Source organism: Gobius niger, assembly GCF_951799975.1.
Source record: "Gobius niger genome assembly, chromosome: 8".
Taxonomy (NCBI): Eukaryota; Metazoa; Chordata; class Actinopteri; order Gobiiformes; family Gobiidae; genus Gobius; species Gobius niger.
Window position 1 is genome coordinate 32,501,360 of NC_136859.1, and position 19,554 is coordinate 32,520,913.

The following is a 19,554-nucleotide window of genomic DNA, read 5'->3' on the forward strand; positions in this document are numbered from 1 at the left end:
AAATATTTGCTATTCAAGATAATTCTCCTGAACTTGGCTCTTTCGACCGTTCGGTCTGAGGTCAGTCCGAAGTTTCTTCATCCAATAGGCTAAAACGAGAAGCTTCATCCAAAGCAGAGACTCCGGATCTCCAGAGGAGTGGACGCAGAGATGAAGGTAAACGAGCTTCACTGTATTAATGTCAGTGTTTATAGAACCGACTGCTAAAACTCTTCATGCTGTTTTACCGTCTCCTAATGATGCGTAAAAAGACGTGCAGTGACCGAGGGTTAACACCACTTTTTTTGTCTTGAACAGTTAAACATGTTTTTTTGTGTGTGTTCATTGGTTTGAGAGATAATTAACCTAAACCTAACTTTTTCTAACCTTAACCTCAGTTGTTTCTAAACTTTGCTTTTTCCAACTCCTGGACCAAATGTTAACAGTTAGATATTATCCATATCAGATATATTTGACACTGAGTTTATGTATTCATTTATCTATTCTGTTTAATTCAATGAATATAAATCAAATCAAATTATGACTTGCCATAAAAACCACATGGTCTGTACAGTATTGGTTCAGGTGAAGACGGAAAAATAGAATCTCGTGAAAAGGTTCATTTATTTCTGTAACACAACTTAAAATGTGAAACTAATATATGATATAGACTCATTGCAAAGTGACATATGTCAAGCCTTTGTTTGTTATTATTTTGATGATCATGGCTTACAGTCCATTTTCAAAAATATTCTAATTTAATGAGATTTTAAATTTGGAATTTTTACAAGCTGAGCCATAATAATTAAAATAATAGCAAACAAAGGCTATGCATATCTCACTTTGCATGTAATGAGTCTCATATATTAGTTTCACAGTTTAAGTTGAATTACAATTACTGAGTTTTACCTGTACATTCATGTGTGCATGTATTTAAGAGGAAACTTCAAAAGTACTATTGTCTTCTGTGTCAGTGTTACAGAATGCTGTCGGCCGTGTGCGTGCTGCTGGCCATCTCCTCAGTGCTCAGCCTTCCAGTGAGGAACCAGGAACTGGACTCCGAGTTTGAAGAATGGAAGAAGAAACATGAGAAAGTGTACAGCGGGCCGGTCAGTGTCACAGAGAGTCGTCTCTATCCCATGTACAGACGTCTAGTCAGTTCTTTGTATGTTTGGGGGGCCCTAAATGCAACCAGCCAGACTGATCCTCCATGTTCAGAGGTACATGGCGATGGAGTCTGGGATTGTGCGATTTAAATGTCGCTGACTCCGCGCCATTTTCCCCCGTAACCAAAACAGTGAAGATGGCGGCTGCGACACAGCGATCTTTAAACAGTGCCTTTTCTTCTGTTTTAAATGAGCTTAAAGCCACAGCAGGACATGCCTACATCTTACATCTTAGGAGGGCCAGGGTGACTCTTTTTGTGATCCCTGGATGTTTTGGAAGCCGTTATGCATTGACTTTTTTCATTATATTTTTAAAATTCTTTTTTCATGGTAATGCAACATAAAATACCACAACAACAATCCAGCAAACAAAACAAAGAAAGAAGAGCAGGAGTAGGATGATGACATCTTATAAACCCCTACCCCATTCTTATATTAAAAAAGTTACAAATTAGATCAGGCCTCACCACCAAATAACAATAGCCCAGATCAGATGTAATCAACCTTCGATTTGAACAATTTTCTTTTCTTTTTTAAATTATTATTATTAATTGATTGACTGCGGAATTCTTCCGCAGTCAATTATTGGTTTTCATGTTCTTTATTATTATTCCTCTTCCATCTTTTTCCCGATTTTCTAGAGCTTTCAGCACCTTCATGCTTTGTGCAATTTATGCAAGTTATGCATCAAAATGTTCCGCATGTTGAGGAGAAGGTGCTATTACTTTTGGGACTTCTGCAACTTACGTTTTTTCCGCAATCGGCCAAAATGTCGGAGATTTTTCCCATTGACTTATAATGGGGCTTCCGCAAATCCATGCTTTTCTGCACTTTTTTCTGCATTTTATGCAATTTCTGCACTTTGGGCATGTTCAGCTTATGCAACTTGTGGGTTTTGAGAAAAAATTGGCCTTCTGCAGATTTCCAGTTTTTTGATACGAGAGTTTGAAATTTTTGCATTGGTGTGTATGGGGGAATCCAGCCAATGGGGAAACTCCAGGCCTTTCAGCCATTTGTGCAGCTTCTGCCAATCAAGCACTGAGGCCATTTCAACAGTTTGACCAGTTTATGGAATTTAAAAAGTTTATGCAATATTAATAATTTATGCAAATTAACCACTTTATGCATTTTAAACCGTTTATGCAACTTAAGAGTTTATGCCATTTAGGATTTATGAATTTTAAAGAGTTTATGCAATTTACATAATTTATGCAAATTAACCCATTCATGCATTTTACCACTTTATGCAGTTTATACAGTTTATGCAACATGACATTTTATGCATTTTACCAGTTTATGCAAATTAGATGATGCAAATTAAGCAATTTATGCAATTTGAACAGTTTATGCAATTTCTGCATTCGCTTCCCGCAATTCCGCAGTCAATCGCAATGGCGCAGCCATTGCATTTCTAGTTATAATTATAATTTATTGTTGTTGTTGTTGTTGTTGTTGTTGTTGTTGTTGTTGTTGTTATTATTAATTCTGTTAAAACAATGGTGCAATGGTGACAATAGTATCAACGGAATGAGAAAAGAGCAGCGTTGCTTCTCTTTTGTCAATAGTGGCAACGGAAACAACAATGAGGCCATCAAACCACACAACACACACCACATTTACACAGGCATGTATACAGGCATGCGTGACCTCCCACAGCTGCCCACCTCCCTGCACTTTCTTTTACTTGTCATTTCTGAAGATGACGAGGCTGTCGATGCTTCATTGGTTAAATTTTAGGCTTTTTGCCATTTGTACAAAGGGATAATCTGTTCCAAATGCCTGAGTACTGCCGCACAAGTTTTGCACTTGGTTTTCGCATTTTAAAGTCAGTCCTAACACCGCAAACCTTTCAGAAGGATTTTGTTCTTTCATAAATAAGCACTGTACTTGTGAGTACCCCGTGTATTTGCATATTTGTACGAGAACAACAGCAGTAATCCTTCACCGGAGCATTTACTCGACTGTATGCCGGGTTTGTTTGTGGATTACAAACAGTCATGTCGGCGTAAACACAAAGCATAGGTCGCCTTTTTTCATCATTAAAACACAAAATATCGAATCGAAAATTGAGATTGATCAATATGGGGAAAATAACCATGATTATTGTTTTCCAAAATTGCCAAACCCTAACCACACCTTGAGTTTAAGAGAGCAACTCTGTCACTGTAATGTAAACCGGTGGTTCCCAACATCTTTTTTGTCTTGAAGGCTTCATGAGCGTAGAGCTTACAGCATATAGGCCAGTGTGACGCCTCATTTGAAAGCTAAGACCTACAAAACTTAAAAAAATAACTTTCTTGTTGTGTTGTTGCCGTTTTAAAGCGCCTCCGTCGGGGGCGTTTTGTCACTATTTTGTCACTTTTTTCATTGTGTTATTGTTGCTTTTCCCGCACATTTTTGTCGCTTCTTTGGTGGTTTTTCATCCTGGTTCTTGTCACTATTTTGATGCTTTTTGCAAGAAGCTTTCAGATTTGGGTAAAGCCAAACAAGGGAGAATGTGCTCGGTTCAGGTGGGGATTAAGAGGTTAGGGATGTTGCTGTTTTGCCAGCAATCACTTTAAAAGCACTACATGTAAGTAAAAAGACAAACTATGTTGTGTAATAAATACTATACATTTTACTGCAAAATATAGCTCTTCCTTTCAAAAGTAGTGCTCAGTTTCACATCTGAAGTACCTCCATGTTCCTACGTCTTCAAGTACCCCTGGGGTCCCCGTACCTCTGGGGATGATGTAAACTATAAACTGTAGGTCACAATTGTTAAAGAGAAGCGCACAAAGGTTGTTTTTTTTCTTGTTATGTGTGCTCTGCAATACACGGCTGAACAAAGACTAGTTTATTCCACCGCTAGAAAAACACATCAGGTATAGATATACATTTAATGCACCTGTTTCTCGTGTTTGGATTATGTCTGATTATTGTTTGTTGTGTCAGGAGGAGGAGGCCAAGCGCAGGGAGATCTGGGAGGAGACTAAGAAGAGTGTGGAGGCCCACAACAAGGAGGCAGACCAGGGACTGCACACGTACTGGCAGGGCATGAACCAGTTCAGTGACAAGGTACAGTAAGTTATGTGCTTATTTAAATGGATACAAGAGTATCCAAAGGCAGCAGAAACAGACAAGTTCACAGTTCCGCAGCATTACCAATCTTCCAATAAACAAACAACATGAATATCCACCATACCAGTTTACTATTATGTGTTTAAATTGTCTTTTAGGAATCTTGCACACTCCTGCGTTTCCTTTCCACATATACTGGATAAAAAAATCATGACTCTAGTTCTATATGAAAGGGTCTACATCAGGGGTGCCCACACTTTTTTGGCTCACGAGCCACTGCTCCTTACGGGCTGCCCCAGCGGCATCGAAGGATGGGTTAAATGCAGAGGCAAATTTCCCTATGGGGACAATAAAGTATACAAACATTTGCAACCAGCCTGGCTGATCCTCCATGTTAAGAGGTAATAATTAAAATTTCTCATCGCAGACTGACGAAGAGTTTAAAGGGGGGTGCCTTTTGCCTCCACTGAAGGACCTGGACGGAGAGATGGAGCCCGTGGTGGGGAACTTCACCAACGCAGCCTTAGATGGAGACGTGGGGAAGAACAGCAGCATGGTCCTAAATGTGGGGGAGATCGAGAAGCCATGAAAGGATGCAGAAGATCACGCTTAAAGCCATGAAACACAAGCTTTCACTAAACTGTCGGAGTTCTTATTTGTGGAACATTGTTCATGCTTTGCCTTGATAATCCACAGCACTGATAACACTGTCTGTTTAGTTGCCCTTGTGAGAAATATAAAATCTGCCGTGTTGGCTTTAATAGTGCAGAGAGCATTTAATCAAATAATAAATAAAGCATTGATCATTTATTTATGATTTTCTGAGAGTTTTACTTGGTTTTCATGGTGTAGTTTAATGCCTGACAAAAAACACCAGTTCAAGAAAAATCGTCAATATCTAAAAAAACACAGCACTAAGTTTACGTCGAAGTGCTCCTCAGGTATTATTACGCCTTACAATATAGTTCCGCTTTTTATCCACTGAGAAAATCCACATGTTTAATTTTGTGTGACTCGACTTGGATCATGTATTTAAACAGGGAAAACGTGGAAGAGCTTGGTCGCCTCAAACTTCACGCCCGTTTGGCCCCATAGAGGAGAGGAGGAGAGGCTAAGTGCTAACAACATCTTTGGTCTTTTTGCATTTCATTTCACAGCTTTTGTAACATTCAGTGGTTCACATTAACTTTCACAGCTGGCCTACAGTTTGGGCACATTGGCGTTTGTTTACAACAATTTCTATGTATTTGTATTTATTTATTTAAAAGGGACAAAGCATTTACAAAAAGTACAATATACTTAAAGGGATATTTCAGGATTTTTGACATAGGGCCTCATTTCCTAGTTATCCAGATACTAGCTGAGACCCGGCCTTCGGCCGGGCCTCGCTAGTCTCCACATTTGATATTGTGAGATTATGAGTGATTACAAAGAACTGTCCAAGCCGTCACACAGTTCAGCTGTAGACCAGTGGTTCCCAACCCAGTCCAAAAACTATGGCCACTACAAATGTGTAAAAGAATGAATGCAAAAAATAATTTCAAACAAACTGCAATTGGAGTGTTTGATGCACCCGTACTACTTTCTTATTAACTACAACGACAATATGTTCGCGAAACTCAGGCAATAGAACTCAAGAGACAGTGGAATAAGTATGGATAAATATTAGGGGTTCAGCTCTAACGGTTTGGTTCACGGTGCAGGACCCGTGGTTTGGTGCATCCCGGTAGGGCACAATCAAAAAAATAATAAGTTGGTTTTGAACTGAAATAGCCTAATGATCGTTGTTAGACAGTATTTATAACCCTACAATAAAATTGGCAATGCGTTCAAAGCTGCTTTAGAATAAAATGTACCTCTGGGCTCACAATACGTGAAAGCAAAATAGAAAACAAATGGTACAGCAGCAAAGTAAAAAAAAAAGAAAAAAACTACGCAGTGCAGGCCATGCGCTCGTTAACTGGTAGTTTCATTTTCGCTTTTACTCACACGGAGGATAAATCAGTCGGAGCAGCGCGTTTGATTAGAGGCTCGTGTTTGAGCAGGTTTTGGGCAATGTTTTGCGTGTACTTTTTTTCGGAGACAAAGCTTTGGAGACGGAATGCGGCCAGGACTGGATCTTACACACACACACACACACACACACACACACACACACACACACACACACACACACACACACACACACACACACACACAGACACACACTGGATCTATAATGAACCACAGCCTCGGTCACTGCAGGAGAGACTTAAACAAAGACACGCAGATGTGTTTTGGAGGAGGTAACTGTACCTGTGCGGAGCGTCTACAGCTGCAGTTTAGGGTGAGTGACGATGGCACACATCGCCCTGTTTGGATGCGGGCGCGCACACATACACACGCACACACGCACGCACGCGCACACACCGCCCTGTTTGGATGCGGGCGCGCACACATACACACGCACACACGCACGCACGCGCACACACCGCCCTGTTTGGATGCACGCGCGCACACATTCACCCACGGACGCACACACACACACCCAAACGCGCGCGCACACACACACACATCGCCCTGTTTGGATGCGCGCACACGCACGGCAGTCAGATCTCGTGCACTCGCGTTGTTACGGCGGATCAGCCCCCAGCACCAACCACGCACAAACTCACTACTGTCGCCAGGCTTCCTGGTGTTCCCAAACGGTCTCCCATCCCAGTCCTAACCAGGCCCGTCCCTGCTTAGCTTCAAAGTCGGTATGGGAAATAAACATGGCGGCGCCCAGGCGGCGGCCATTAAGATAGCGTTTTCTATTATATATATATATATATATATATATATATATATATATATATATATATATATATATGTTTTTTTTTATTTTTTATTCATGCAGTTCTTATATTTAAAGATTTTCGTGGTGCTAGGCTAGTGCATTTCTACGGTTTCAACTAGCCTGCATTAAAAACAGTCTGACCCGCTCCACAGAGCACCTGAGGCAAATCTTAACTTATAACACCAGACTAACAATATAAATGTGTCGATAGAATAATTTAAACCATTTTGCATTTAAAAGAAGTAATATTTGAGCAGCATCAGCTTCGTGTTTGTATAAGCTACGCAGCGGCGGAGTGATCTGCTAGAAAATAGTCCCTCCAAATGCGATCAATCATGTGATGGAAGGTCAGTTATATTCCCAAAAAATATTCTATCGACACAGACATTTATATGGTTAGTCTGGTGCCTCAGGTTTACTGTGGAGTGTGTCAGACTGTTTTTAATGCAGGCTAACTGACACCGAAGAAATGTGCTAGCCTAGCACTAGCCTAGCGCCACGTAACTCTTCAAATATAAGAACTGCATTCATTCCCAAAAATAATCTCCAGTAATCAACAACACTCGAAATATCCCTTTAAAATGCAGGATTATAGCTAAAGCTCATTTCCATCCTCTGTCCCCAACCGGACCAGGCCCGGCTACACACCACACACCACTCACTCAGCAGTTGTCAACATCTGCTCACATCAGACCACATTTAGTGTCAAATTTAGGCAGAAATGTGAGAAACTCCAGTAAAGACAGAAAGACCAAAAGACCTTATTCGGACATTCCTATTCCTGTTTTATGTGAGAAGTGCGGCAGAGGACTTCAGACCCCTTGTGGGCGAATATGTGGGCTGTAAATATTTGCTGTTTCAGAGGATTCTCATGACATTGGCTTTGTCGGTAAAAGGAGACGCCCGTCCTGTCTGAGGTCAGTCCGATCAAGGCATAGCCAATCTATATCTGCGAGGAGCTTCATCCAAAGCGGAGACTCAGGACCTACAGAGGGGTGGACGCGGAGATGAAGGTAAAGGAGCTCCAGGCCATTTTATTCATGGCAGTGTCTATGTTTTTGTTCATATCATGCACATACTGTATAGGCTATTGGTTTGAGAGAGAAGTAAATGATTAGTTATTAGGCGAATTTGATCAAAAATGTCACGTCATTATATATTGCTAATTAAACCTTTCCCTAACCTAATCCAAACCATTTTCAAAACCTTTTCCTATTGCTAAACTTAAAGGGACAGTGCGTAACATTTTGGACTGTTGCCATTAGTGCAAAACATGCTCCTATTGACCAGCTCGACACAAAAATATATTATTACTGCAGGGAATAATCAAAGAATGGATCTGGACGAGGACCTAACCTGTTTTAAGGTTAGTGCTAGATCGTATGCTCCGGAGGGACGGTCTGCTGTGAGTTTGTCTAAAAATACAAATAATCCTAATCCTTAAGATTATAACCCCTTAACTCCCACCTGAACCGAGCACATTTTCTCCAGTTTGGCTTTACCCCAATCCAAAAGCTTCTGGAAAAAAGGTGAGAAAATAGCAACAAAACAATGATGGAAATGTGACAAAAAAGCGACGAAAACTTTGACAAAAAAGCGACGAAGAAATTTTTGAAAAAGTGGCAAAAATGTCACAAAAATGTCACAAGAAATTGACGAAAAATGACAAAAATGTGACGAAAAATTGACGAAAAAATGACAAAAATGGGATAAAAATGACCCAAAAAATACAAAAAATGTGACAAAAAATTGACGAAAAAAGTGACAAAAATGTGACAAAAAATTTATTAAAAATGGACGAAAAAAACAAGACAAAAATGTGATTAAAAATGACAAAAAATTTCCAAAAATGAGTTGAACGCCCAACAAAAAAATGTTGGAAAAAAAAAAGTGATGACGTGAGGAAAAAGATCCTCTCGGTTCAGGTGGGAGTTAAGAGGTTAACCATTTCCCTGGCCCTAACCTTAATTTGTGTCATGATATCTCACGTTTTCACAGCAGACTGTCCCTCCGGAGCATACGATCTAGCACTAACCCTGTTTTAATCTCAAAGTCGGCTGACTTTAGTCACATCTCCATGGAGACGAGCTAGAGGCGGACCCAAAAGTTACAGTCATGTCTTAGGAGAGCTGAGCCGCCCACAGAAAAAACACATTTGTTTGTTTGTACATTTATGAGGTAGGAGAGGAAATGATCTATCATAAAATAAATGCTAGTGTTTACATTTCAATTAGAAGTAAAATTCGACGCGGTGTGGCTTTAAGCTTTTTCCGACTCTTGACCCAAACCTTAACCAGTTAGACATTCTCCATATCAAACATATGTGACTGCATTGTAGACACTTTATTTTTATTTTTTAATCTAATCAGTTCAATCAGTTATATACCAAATCTAACTATCACTTGCCAAAACAGCCACATTGTCTGTAGTATTTATATATACATTCATGCGTGCATATACAGTATTTAACAGGAAACTTCAAAAGCATTGTGTTCTGTGTCAGTGTTCCAGAATGCTGTCCGCCGTGTGCGTGGTGCTGGCCATCTCCTCAGTGCTCAGCCTTCCAGTGGGGGACCAGGACCTGGACTCCGAGTTCGAAGAATGGAAGAAGAAATATGGGAAAGTGTACAGCGGGCCGGTCAGTGTCACAGAGAGTCGTCACTCCGCTATGTACAGACCTCTAGTCAGTTCTTTGTTTGTTTTTGGGGGGGGGGCCTATATGCAACACCAATGTCATGAAGAAACATAACATGAAAGGCCATGTGTCTTTTTTGGTTTGTTAGGTGGTTGTGGTCCAATCTTACTTCTCACTTCTCTCGTGCACTTCTTTCACTGAAGCCCATTTCCCAAGTTTCGGAGAGCAACACTGTCACAAAATATTTTACTGCAAAACATAGCTCCTCCTTTCAAAAAATAGTGTTCAGTTTCACCTCTGAAGTAGTTCCAAGTACCCCCTGCCACGTCCTCGAGTACCCAATAAGCAGCCTACTGTCGTTCACATTCACAATTGTAAAAAAAAAAAAGAAAAGGTTTCATAATGAATGCACAATTATGTCTGATCGTTGTTTGTCGTGTCAGGAGGAGGAGGCCAAGCGCAGGGAGATCTGGGAGGAGACTAAGAAGAGGGTGGAGGCCCACAACAAGGAGGCAGACCAGGGAGTGCACCCGTTCAGGGAGCGCCTGACCTCTTCCAGTGACCTTGTACGTTATGAACTCACACATACAGGTGAAACTCGGAAAATTAGAATATCATGAAAACGTGTATTTATTTCTGTATTTCAGCTTCAAATGTGAAACTAATGTATGATATTATAGACTCATGACATGCAAAGTGACATATGTCAAGCCTTTGTTGTGTTTTGGCTTACAGTCCATGTTCAAAATGTTCTTATGTTTTATTTGTGTTTTTTACCAGCTGTGAGCCGTAATTATCAAAATTATAACGAATAAAGGTTTGATATATCTCACTTTGCATGATGATTTTGGCTCACAGCTTGTAAAAACAAATTCAAAATCTCAGAAGGTGAAAAGGGACTATATTTAGGGACTGTTTAGCAGACGAAAGTGTCACCCTTTCATCACACCTGCAAAGGCTCCCTGAGTCTTTAAATGGTCTCTCAGTGGTTCAGTAGAATTCACCATCGTGAGGAAGACTGTTGATCTGACAGTTGTGCAGAAAACCATCATTGACATCATCATCATCATCATTAGGGCCCCAAATCTGATATGGAAAGAAGAGAAAGGTCTCTTGCTGCTTATCCAGTTTTGCACATGCCGTTTAGCACAATATTTTGGCATTAGATAAAACCAATTCAGTTCTTATTTGGGTTGCAGCTTGTCATCCTAATGGTGGGTTCTTAGGCCACGTTAGTTGAGAAATACAACATACAGTACTGTACATTTTGAAGTTATACAAAAATCCCAAGGCTGTTTTGAAGTCGATGTGAAAGCAAAGTGGGAGAAACTGCGCACTTCAAAGTCCTTCCGCGAAGTTGGTCCCCCTTTAAACGCAATTTTATGTAAAAACTATGTCAATGGTTTGTGCTGTGAAAATGTTTTGTTTGTGTTGTTTTTGAGATATTGAAGTTTTCTTTTTTATTGAATTTTTGAATGAATTATGGGAGAAACTGAACTTCAGAGCTAGCCTGAGCCGAGGCCGGTCCCCCTTTGGGCAGCTTAGCCGAAATGTGCACCTTTGTCAAGATATGTACCCCCTTGTGCAAAACAAGATGCTCAGCACGAGCTACACAGACGCAATACGTCCGGTGTTTTGCCGATTCAGTTTGTAGCCTCGCGGGTCCCTTATTCTTGTGTGCGGCGTGCGCGTTGCCATGTGTGAAATAAAATGATGCATCAATAATCCAGTACCAAATGCAAGATAGGGCCAGTTTGACCCAGTTTGTGAGGGTTAGCTACGCTGGTAGCTCGTGAGCGGCGGGATGGGCACCCTGACCGAGTACCACTGTTCAAGAGAGCACAACAAAGCTGTGCATATTATCATCATATTTCTTGTAACATTTCAATATACAATTTCTCATCACAGACTGAAGAAGTAAGCCCGGTGTCGTGCTTTAGGCTTCCTGCGAAGGAAGTGGCCATCAAGATCGTTGTGAAGGTGAAGAACCTGACCGCTGAGCTGGAGCCCGTGGTGGGGAACTTCCCCAACGTGACCTTGGATGGAGACGTGGGGAAGAACAGCAGCATGGTCCCAAATGTCGGGGAGCTCGAGAACCAATGAAAGGATGCAGAAGTTGAAGTTGTGCTCAAAGCCATACATAAAAGGGAAATAAATACAGGCATGTAGTATATTGTTGTAGGAGGGTTTTCTTTTGGTGGAAAGTTGTTCAAACAGGTGTGTGTTTACTTTAGGGGCGCGCCTGCCTTTGCTTTGACAACAGGAAAGCTTTACATTGATAATCCACTGCTATAATTCACCTTTTTCCGGAAGTTTGCGCTGCCATGAATTGTGCCCGCCCCTTCACTCGTATTTGTTTACATTGGACTGGAGAAGTCCAGATAAAATCAGAAACTGCACAAATACAAAGCCGTTTTTAGGCCACGCAGAGAGACAGTGCAGTGTTGACAAATAAACATTTACATTTTACACAGATCAATCTACTAAACATCACATTTTAGCAGCAAACCTTTTCCCTCGTTCTCCGCTGAATGAGCAGACTTTGCACTCAGGTACTACAGGTGTGTCATTACAATGGAAGTGCTGATTCAAAGTAAAAAGAGGCAAAAGTGGGAACGGGGCAGAATAAGGTGAATAGCTCTGTCTTAATGAATTAATAAATAAATTGAACTGATGTTTTTCTGAGAGTTTTCTTTGTTTTTATGTGCAACACACAAAAGGCAAGGCAAGTTTATTTGTAGAGCACAATTCATACACAAAAAAGTTCAAAGTGCTTTACAGTTGCATAAAATTACAAGAAAGCAGATAGAATCAATCTGTAAAAAAATCAATATAAAAATGTATTATTATTATTATTATTATGTATTAATAACAGTAAAAAGCAAGAGTGTAGATAAAATACTTTCAGTGTCATATGCAAAAAAAGTGTTTTCAGCCTGGATTTGAACATTGTCAGAGTTGAGGTCTGTCTCACATCCTCATGAACACTGTTCCAGATTTGAACTTTCGCCTCAGCGTGTTTAGTCCTGACTCTGGGAACCACCAGGAGACCCCTCCCTGAGGTTCTCAGTGCCCGAGATGGTTCATACGGCTCTAACATGTCAGAAAGGCTGTTTTATATTCTATTCTCTGAGCGACAGGAAGCCAGTGCAGACACCAGAGCACTGGACTATTATGGTCGAATTTCCTGGTTCTGGATGTACTAACCTGCTGGAGACAAATGCATGGACACGTCTCTTATGTCTGGTTTTGACACTCTGTACAAAAACTGTGCAAAACCTTCACAAACAATAGAACAAAACAGGCAGAAATGAAAGGACATACATAGCTTCATAAATAAATGCATGAGGGAGGTGTCATACACATCACATGTTCATAATCTCTCACATTTATGCCTAAATTGGTTATAAAATGTGGTCTGATCTTTACCAAAATCACAAAAAATGAGGAAAATGAATCCTATGTTTATTGGCCATAACATGTAAACATTAAAAGGACAGAGTGGAATAAGTAAGTGAACCCTTGGATTCAATAGCCGGCTGACCCTCCTGTGGCAGCAATACGTTTCCTGTAATTGCAGATGAGACGATCAGGATGAATCTTGGACCATTTGCTCTTTACAAAACTGTTATAGTTCAGCGAGATTTCCTGAGATGTCTGGTGTGAATCTTGGAACCACAGTGCTGAACTCTCCATTTATAGACAACATTTCTAACCATGGATTAATGAACATCAAGACTTTTAGAGATGGTTGTGTCACCTTTTCCAGCTTTAAATCAATAATTCTTGATCGCAGGTCTTCAGAGAGCTCTTTTGAGCGAGGCATTTTGCACATCAGACAATGTTTCTCAATAAAAAACAATTCTTAACTCATGTGTGTGTTGGATATACATAATTGGAGAAAACCCGCCTCAAAGCTCATTGCGTCTAGTCTCCCATCTTGACTTATAATTTTCTTTTATTTAAGTAAATCTGCACATACACAAACACATACACATTTTTTTTTCTTTTTTACAAAACACACACATTCCTACATAATCTCCCATGCACTGACGAATGCTTTTTATTTTGCTTGTTCGCAAATCGCGAATACAAGTGGTCGAAATGAGTTTCCTTCGCAGGGTGGCTGGGCGCTCCCTTCGAGATCAGGTGAGGAGCTCAGTTACCCGGGAGGAGCTCGGAGTAGAGTCACTGCTCCTTCACGTTGAAAGGAGCAGCTGAGGTGGCTCGGGCATCTGTTCCGGATGCCTCCTGGTCGCCTCCCGCGGGAGGTGTTCCAGGCATGTCCTAGTGGGACAAGACCTCGTGGAAGACCCAGGACACGGTGGTGGGACTATGTCTCCGAGCTGGCCTGGTGTGGCCTCGGGGTCCCCCCAGAACATCTGGAGGAGGTGTGTGTGGATCGGGAAGTCTGGGCATCTCTGCTGAGACTGCTGCCCCCGCGACCCGGCCCTGGATAAAGCGGAAGAAAATGGATGGATGGATGCTTGTTGTCACCTCTCTGTTTAGTATAGTGACTGTCGCTACGACGCTTCAATCAGAGCTGCAAGCTGTTCTTTTTACCACTTTGTGAGCGAGGATGAGCTCTCTCTGAAGGAGCCCACTGCAAGCATTGGGCCAATTACGGCTGCCATCGTTGCAACCGACGACCTTATGCAGTACAAATCTGGTAAGTGATCAGGTCTCTCATAAGAGCTGGCAGTACAGGGCTTTCTCCCTCAGGTCATACGCCAATGTACAGTGGTATGCATAAGTATGGGCCCCCTTTTTGACATTTTGGCTAGAACACAAAAAAATGGCTAGAACAAGCCATTTTTGACAGAAAACAGCAAACAGGACTTCTTTATGGTTTTTGCCAGAAGCCTCCAGTGTACGACTAATAGTTGTCCTGTGGACAGTTTCCCCCACCTGATCTGCCTCATGAGTCATGACCCAGTGGCATATTGGTTGTTCGCCAGGTTGCTGAACTTACAGTAAGTTGTGCCCACATGAGGATGATGTCACAGACTGGACAGCCAAAATGACACCCTCTCCCCCTCTCCAGCAAAGAGAATCTACAATTTGTAAAACACGCATTATTTATGTATTTATTTTAGCTCTTGGTAGCATTGGACTCCTTCTGTGTGCGCAAACACCCACCAGCCCATGCTTTGACACGCTTTACGCATCTGCCTGCCAGTCTGCACCACGCAGCGCCACTTTTAAAGCTCTCAGCCCCCAGACACAATAAAAGCGTAATTATTGTACTTTCCTTTCCTTCCTTCCTTGTACTTGTCTGATACAGGGAAAAGAAAGAGCGTGTCCAAAAAAGAAGCGTCGATACGTCACCGTGACGTCATGTGACTCGTGCGTGTGGATCTGGTAAACAGGAAGTGAGATGTCAAATGTCAGGGCACGAAAACCTTTGCCTGACAAGACAACTAAGTATTTTTTAATCACGTAGAAGATCAAACGACCTCGGATTTTCCTATTCCTGTTGTTAGTTTTGTTTTTTGTTAGAAGTGCAGCAGGACTTCAGACTCGTGAGGGCAAATATGTGGGCTGTAAATATTTGCTATTCAAGATAATTCTCCTGAAACTGGCTCTTTCGACCGTTCGGTCTGAGGTCAGTCCGAAGTTTCTTCATCCAAGGCAAATAGGCTAAAACGAGAAGCTTCATCCAAAGCAGAGACTCCGGATCTCCAGAGGAGTGGACGCAGAGATGAAGGTAAACGAGCTTCACTGGATTAATGTCAGTGTTTATAGAACCGACTGCTAAAACCCTTCATGCTGTTTTACCGTCTCCTAATGATGCGTAAAAAGACGTGCAGTGACCAAGGGTTAACACCACTTTTTTTTGTCTTGAACAGTTAAACAGGTTTTTTTTGTGTTCATTGGTTTGAAAGATAAAATGCATGATCATTCGACAAACTTGATAAAAAAAAAATCCACATCATTATATATGACTCAATTAACCTGAACCTAACTTTTTCTAAACTTAACCTCAGTCGTTTCTAAACTTTGCTTTTTCCAACTCCTGGACCAAATGTTAACAGTTAGATATTATCCATATCAGATATATTTGACACTGAGTTTATGTATTCATTTATCTATTCTGTTCAATTCAAAGAATATAAATCAAATCAAATTATGACTTGCCAAAAAAAACACATGGTCTGTACAGTATTGGTTCAGGTGAACACGGAAAAATAAAATCTCGTGAAAGGTTCATTTATTTCTGTAATACAACTTAAAATGTGAAACTAATATATGATATAGACTCATTGCAAAGTGACATATGTCAAGCCTTTGTTTGTTATTATTTTGATGATCATGGCTTACAGTTCATTTTCAAAAATATTCTAATTTAATGAGATTTTAAATTTGGAGTTTTTACAAGCTGAGCCATAATAATTAAAATAATAGCAAACAAAGGCTATACATATCTCACTTTGCATGTAATGAGTCTATCATATATTAGTTTCACAGTTTAAGTTGAATAACAATTACTGAGTTTTAGCTGTACATTCATGTGTGCATGTATTAAACAGGAAACTTCAAAAGTACTATTGTCTTCTGTGCCAGTGTTACAGAATGCTGTCGGCCGTGTGCGTGCTGCTGGCCATCTCCTCAGTGCTCAGCCTTCCAGTGAGGAACCAGGAACTGGACTCCGAGTTCGAAGAATGGAAGAAGAAACATGAGAAAGTGTACAGCGGGCCGGTCAGTGTCACAGAGAGTCGTCTCTATCCCATGTACAGACGTCTAGTCAGTTCTTTGTATGTTCTTTGTATGTTTGTATGTTTGTATGATCCTCCATGTTCAGAGGTACATGGGGATGGAGTCTGGGATTGTGCGATTTAAATGTTGCTGACTCCGCGCCAGGTTCCCCCGTAACCAAAACAGTGAAGATGGCGGCTGCGACACAGCGATCTTTAAACAGTGACTTTTCTTCTGTTTTAAATGAGCTTAAAGCCACAGCAGGACATGCCTACATCTTACATCTTAGGAGGGCCAGGGTGACTCTTTTTGCAATCCCTGGATGTTTTGGAAGCCGTTATGCATTGACTTTTTTCATTTAATTTTTTAAATTCTTTTTTCATGGTAATGCAACATAAAATACCACAACAACAATCCAGCAAACAAAACAAAGAAATAAGAGCAGGAGTAGGATGATGACGTCTTATAAACCCCTACCCCATTCTTATATTAAAGTTACAAATTAGATCAGGCCTCACCACCAAATAACAATAGCCCAGATCAGATGTAATCAACCTTCGATTTGAACAATTTTCTTTTCTTTTTTAAATTATTATTATTAATTATAATTATAATTTGTTGTTGTTGTTGTTGTTATTATTAATTCTGCTAAAACAATGGTGCAATGGTGACAATAGTATCAACGGAATGAGAAAAGAGCAGCGTTGCTTCTCTTTTGTCAATAGTGGCAACAGAAACAACAATGAGTCCATCAAACCACACAACACACACCACATATACACAGGCATGTACACAGGCATGCGTGACCTCCCACAGCTGCCCACCTCCCTGCACTTTCTTTTACTTGTCATTTCTGAAGATGACGAGGCTGTCGATGCTTCATTGGTTAAATTTTCGGCTTTTTGCCATTTGTACAAAGGGATAATCTGTTCCAAACGCCTGAGCACTGCCGCACAAGTTTTGCACTTGGTTTTCGCATTTTAAAGTCAGTCCTGACACCGCAAACCTTTCAGAAGGATTTTGTTCTTTCATAAATAAGCACTGTACTTGTGAGTACCCCGTGTATTTGCATATTTTTACGACAAAAACAGCAGTAATCCTTCACCGGAGCATTTACTCGACTGTATGCCGGGTTTGTTCGTGGATTACAAACAGTCATGGCGGCGTAAACACAAAGCATAAGTCGCCTTTTTTCACCATTAAAACAAAAAATATCGAATCGAAAATTGAGATTGATCAATATGGGGAAAATAACCATGATTATTGTTTTCCAAAATTGCCAAACCCTAACCACACCTTGAGTTTAAGAGAGCAACTCTGTCACTGTAATGTAAACCGGTGGTTCCCAACATCTTTTTTGTCTTGAAGGCTTCATGAGCGTAGAGCTTACAGCATATAGGCCAGTGTGACGCCTCATTTGAAAGCTAAGACCTACAAAACTTAAAAAAATAACTTTCTTGTTGTGTTGTTGCCGCTTTAAAGCGCCTCCGTCGGGGGGGGGAGGGGGGGGGGGGGGGAGGGGGGGGGGGGGGCACTACATGCAAGTAAAAAGACAGACTATGTTGTGTAATAAATACTACACATTTTACTGCAAAATATAGCTCTTCCTTTCAAAAGTAGTGCTCAGTTTCACATCTGAAGTACCTCCATGTTCCTACGTCTTCAAGTACCCCTGGGGTCCCCGTACCTCTGGGGATGATGTAAACTATAAACTGTAGGTCACAATTGTTAAAGAGAAGCGCACAAAGGTTGTTTTTTTCTTGTTATGTGTGCTCTGCAATACACGGCTGAACAAAAACTAGTTTATTCCACCGCTAGAAAAACACATCAGGTATAGATATACATTTAATGCACCTGTTTCTCGTGTTTGGATTATGTCTGATTATTGTTTGTTGTGTCAGGAGGAGGAGGCCAAGCGCAGGGAGATCTGGGAGGAGACTAAGAAGAGTGTGGAGGCCCACAACAAGGAAGCAGACCAGGGACTGCACACGTACTGGCAGGGCATGAACCAGTTCAGTGACAAGGTACAGTAAGTTATGTGCTTATTTAAATGGATACAAGAGTATCCAAAGGCAGCAGAAACCAACAAGTTCACAGTTCCGCAGCATTACCAATCTTCCAATAAACAAACAACATGAATATCCACCATACCAGTTTACTATAATCTGTTTAAATTGTCTTTTAGGAATCTTGCACACTCCTGCGTTTCCTTTCCACATATACTGTATAAAAAAAATCATGACTCTAGTTCTATATGAAAGGGTCTGCATCAGGGGTGCCCACACTTTTTTGGCTCACGAGCCACTGCTCCTTGCGGGTTGCCCCAGCGGCATCGAAGGATGGGTTAAATGCAGAGGCAAATTTCCCTATGGGGACAATAAAGTATACAAACATTTGCAACCAGCCTGGCTGATCCTCCATGTTAAGAGGTAATAATTCAAATTTCTCATCGCAGACTGACGAAGAGTTTAAAGGGGGGTGCCTTTTGCCTCCACTGAAGGACCTGGACGGAGAGATGGAGCCCGTGGTGGGGAACTTCACCAACGCAGCCTTAGATGGAGACGTGGGGAAGAACAGCAGCATGGTCCAAAATGTGGGGGAGATCGAGAAGCCATGAAAGGATGCAGAAGATCGCGCTTAAAGCCATGAAACACAAGCTTTCACTAAACTGTAGGAGTTCTTATTTGTGGAACATTGTTCATGCTTTGCCTTGATAATCCACAGCAATGATAACACTGTCTGTTTAGTTGCCCTTGTGAGAAATATAAAATCTGCCGTGTTGGCTTTAATAGTGCAGAGAGCATTTAATCAAATAATAAAAAAATCATTGATCATTTATTTATGATTTTCTGAGAGTTTTACTTGGTTTTTATGGTTTAGTTTAATGCCTGACAAAAAACACCTGTTCAAGAAAAATCGTCAATATCTAAAAAAACACAGCACTAAGTTTACTGTGAGGACGTCGAAGTGCTCCTAAGGTATTATTGCGCCTTACAATATAGTTCCTCTTTTTATCCGCTGAGAAAATCCACATGTTTCATTTTGTGTGACTCGACTTGGATCATGTAAACACTCATGTATTTAAACAGGGAAAACGTGGAAGAGCTTGGGCGCTTCAAACTTCACTCCCGTTTGGCCCCATAGAGGAGAGGAGGAGAGGCTAAATGCTAACAACATCTTTGGTCTTTTTGCATTTCATT

The 19,554-nt window shown here is 41.0% G+C and overlaps 3 protein-coding genes across 4 annotated transcripts; all 3 read left to right on the forward strand.

Moving 5' to 3' along the window:
* Window positions 1-4,853, forward strand: LOC306967075 (protein CTLA-2-beta-like). Its single transcript, XM_079561980.1, has 4 exons — window positions 1-156; window positions 954-1,088; window positions 4,080-4,202; window positions 4,633-4,853. Exons 1-4 carry the CDS (start codon window positions 151-153, stop codon window positions 4,792-4,794), a joined length of 426 nt encoding a protein of 141 aa, XP_079418106.1. The 5' UTR covers window positions 1-150; the 3' UTR covers window positions 4,795-4,853.
* Window positions 4,854-7,863: 3,010 nt separating this feature from the next.
* Window positions 7,864-19,003, forward strand: LOC306967078 (protein CTLA-2-beta-like). 2 transcript variants are annotated; one of them, XM_079561987.1, is made up of 5 exons: window positions 7,864-7,940; window positions 15,264-15,365; window positions 16,223-16,357; window positions 18,256-18,378; window positions 18,810-19,003. In XM_079561987.1, the coding sequence occupies exons 2-5, from the start codon at window positions 15,360-15,362 to the stop codon at window positions 18,969-18,971; spliced, it is 426 nt and encodes a 141-aa protein (XP_079418113.1). In that variant the 5' UTR covers window positions 7,864-7,940; window positions 15,264-15,359; the 3' UTR covers window positions 18,972-19,003. The 2 variants fall into 2 exon arrangements, with proteins under 2 accessions (XP_079418113.1, XP_079418112.1); XM_079561986.1 differs by lacking the exon at window positions 7,864-7,940 and having other exon boundaries at window positions 15,246-15,365.
* LOC306966075 (protein CTLA-2-alpha-like) lies at window positions 7,982-11,761 on the forward strand (the record flags this gene model as incomplete). The annotated part of the gene is made up of 4 exons (XM_079560709.1): window positions 7,982-8,036; window positions 9,527-9,661; window positions 10,102-10,224; window positions 11,567-11,761. The coding sequence occupies exons 1-4, from the start codon at window positions 8,031-8,033 to the stop codon at window positions 11,759-11,761; spliced, it is 459 nt and encodes a 152-aa protein (XP_079416835.1). The 5' UTR covers window positions 7,982-8,030.
* Window positions 19,004-19,554: the final 551 nt, after the last annotated feature.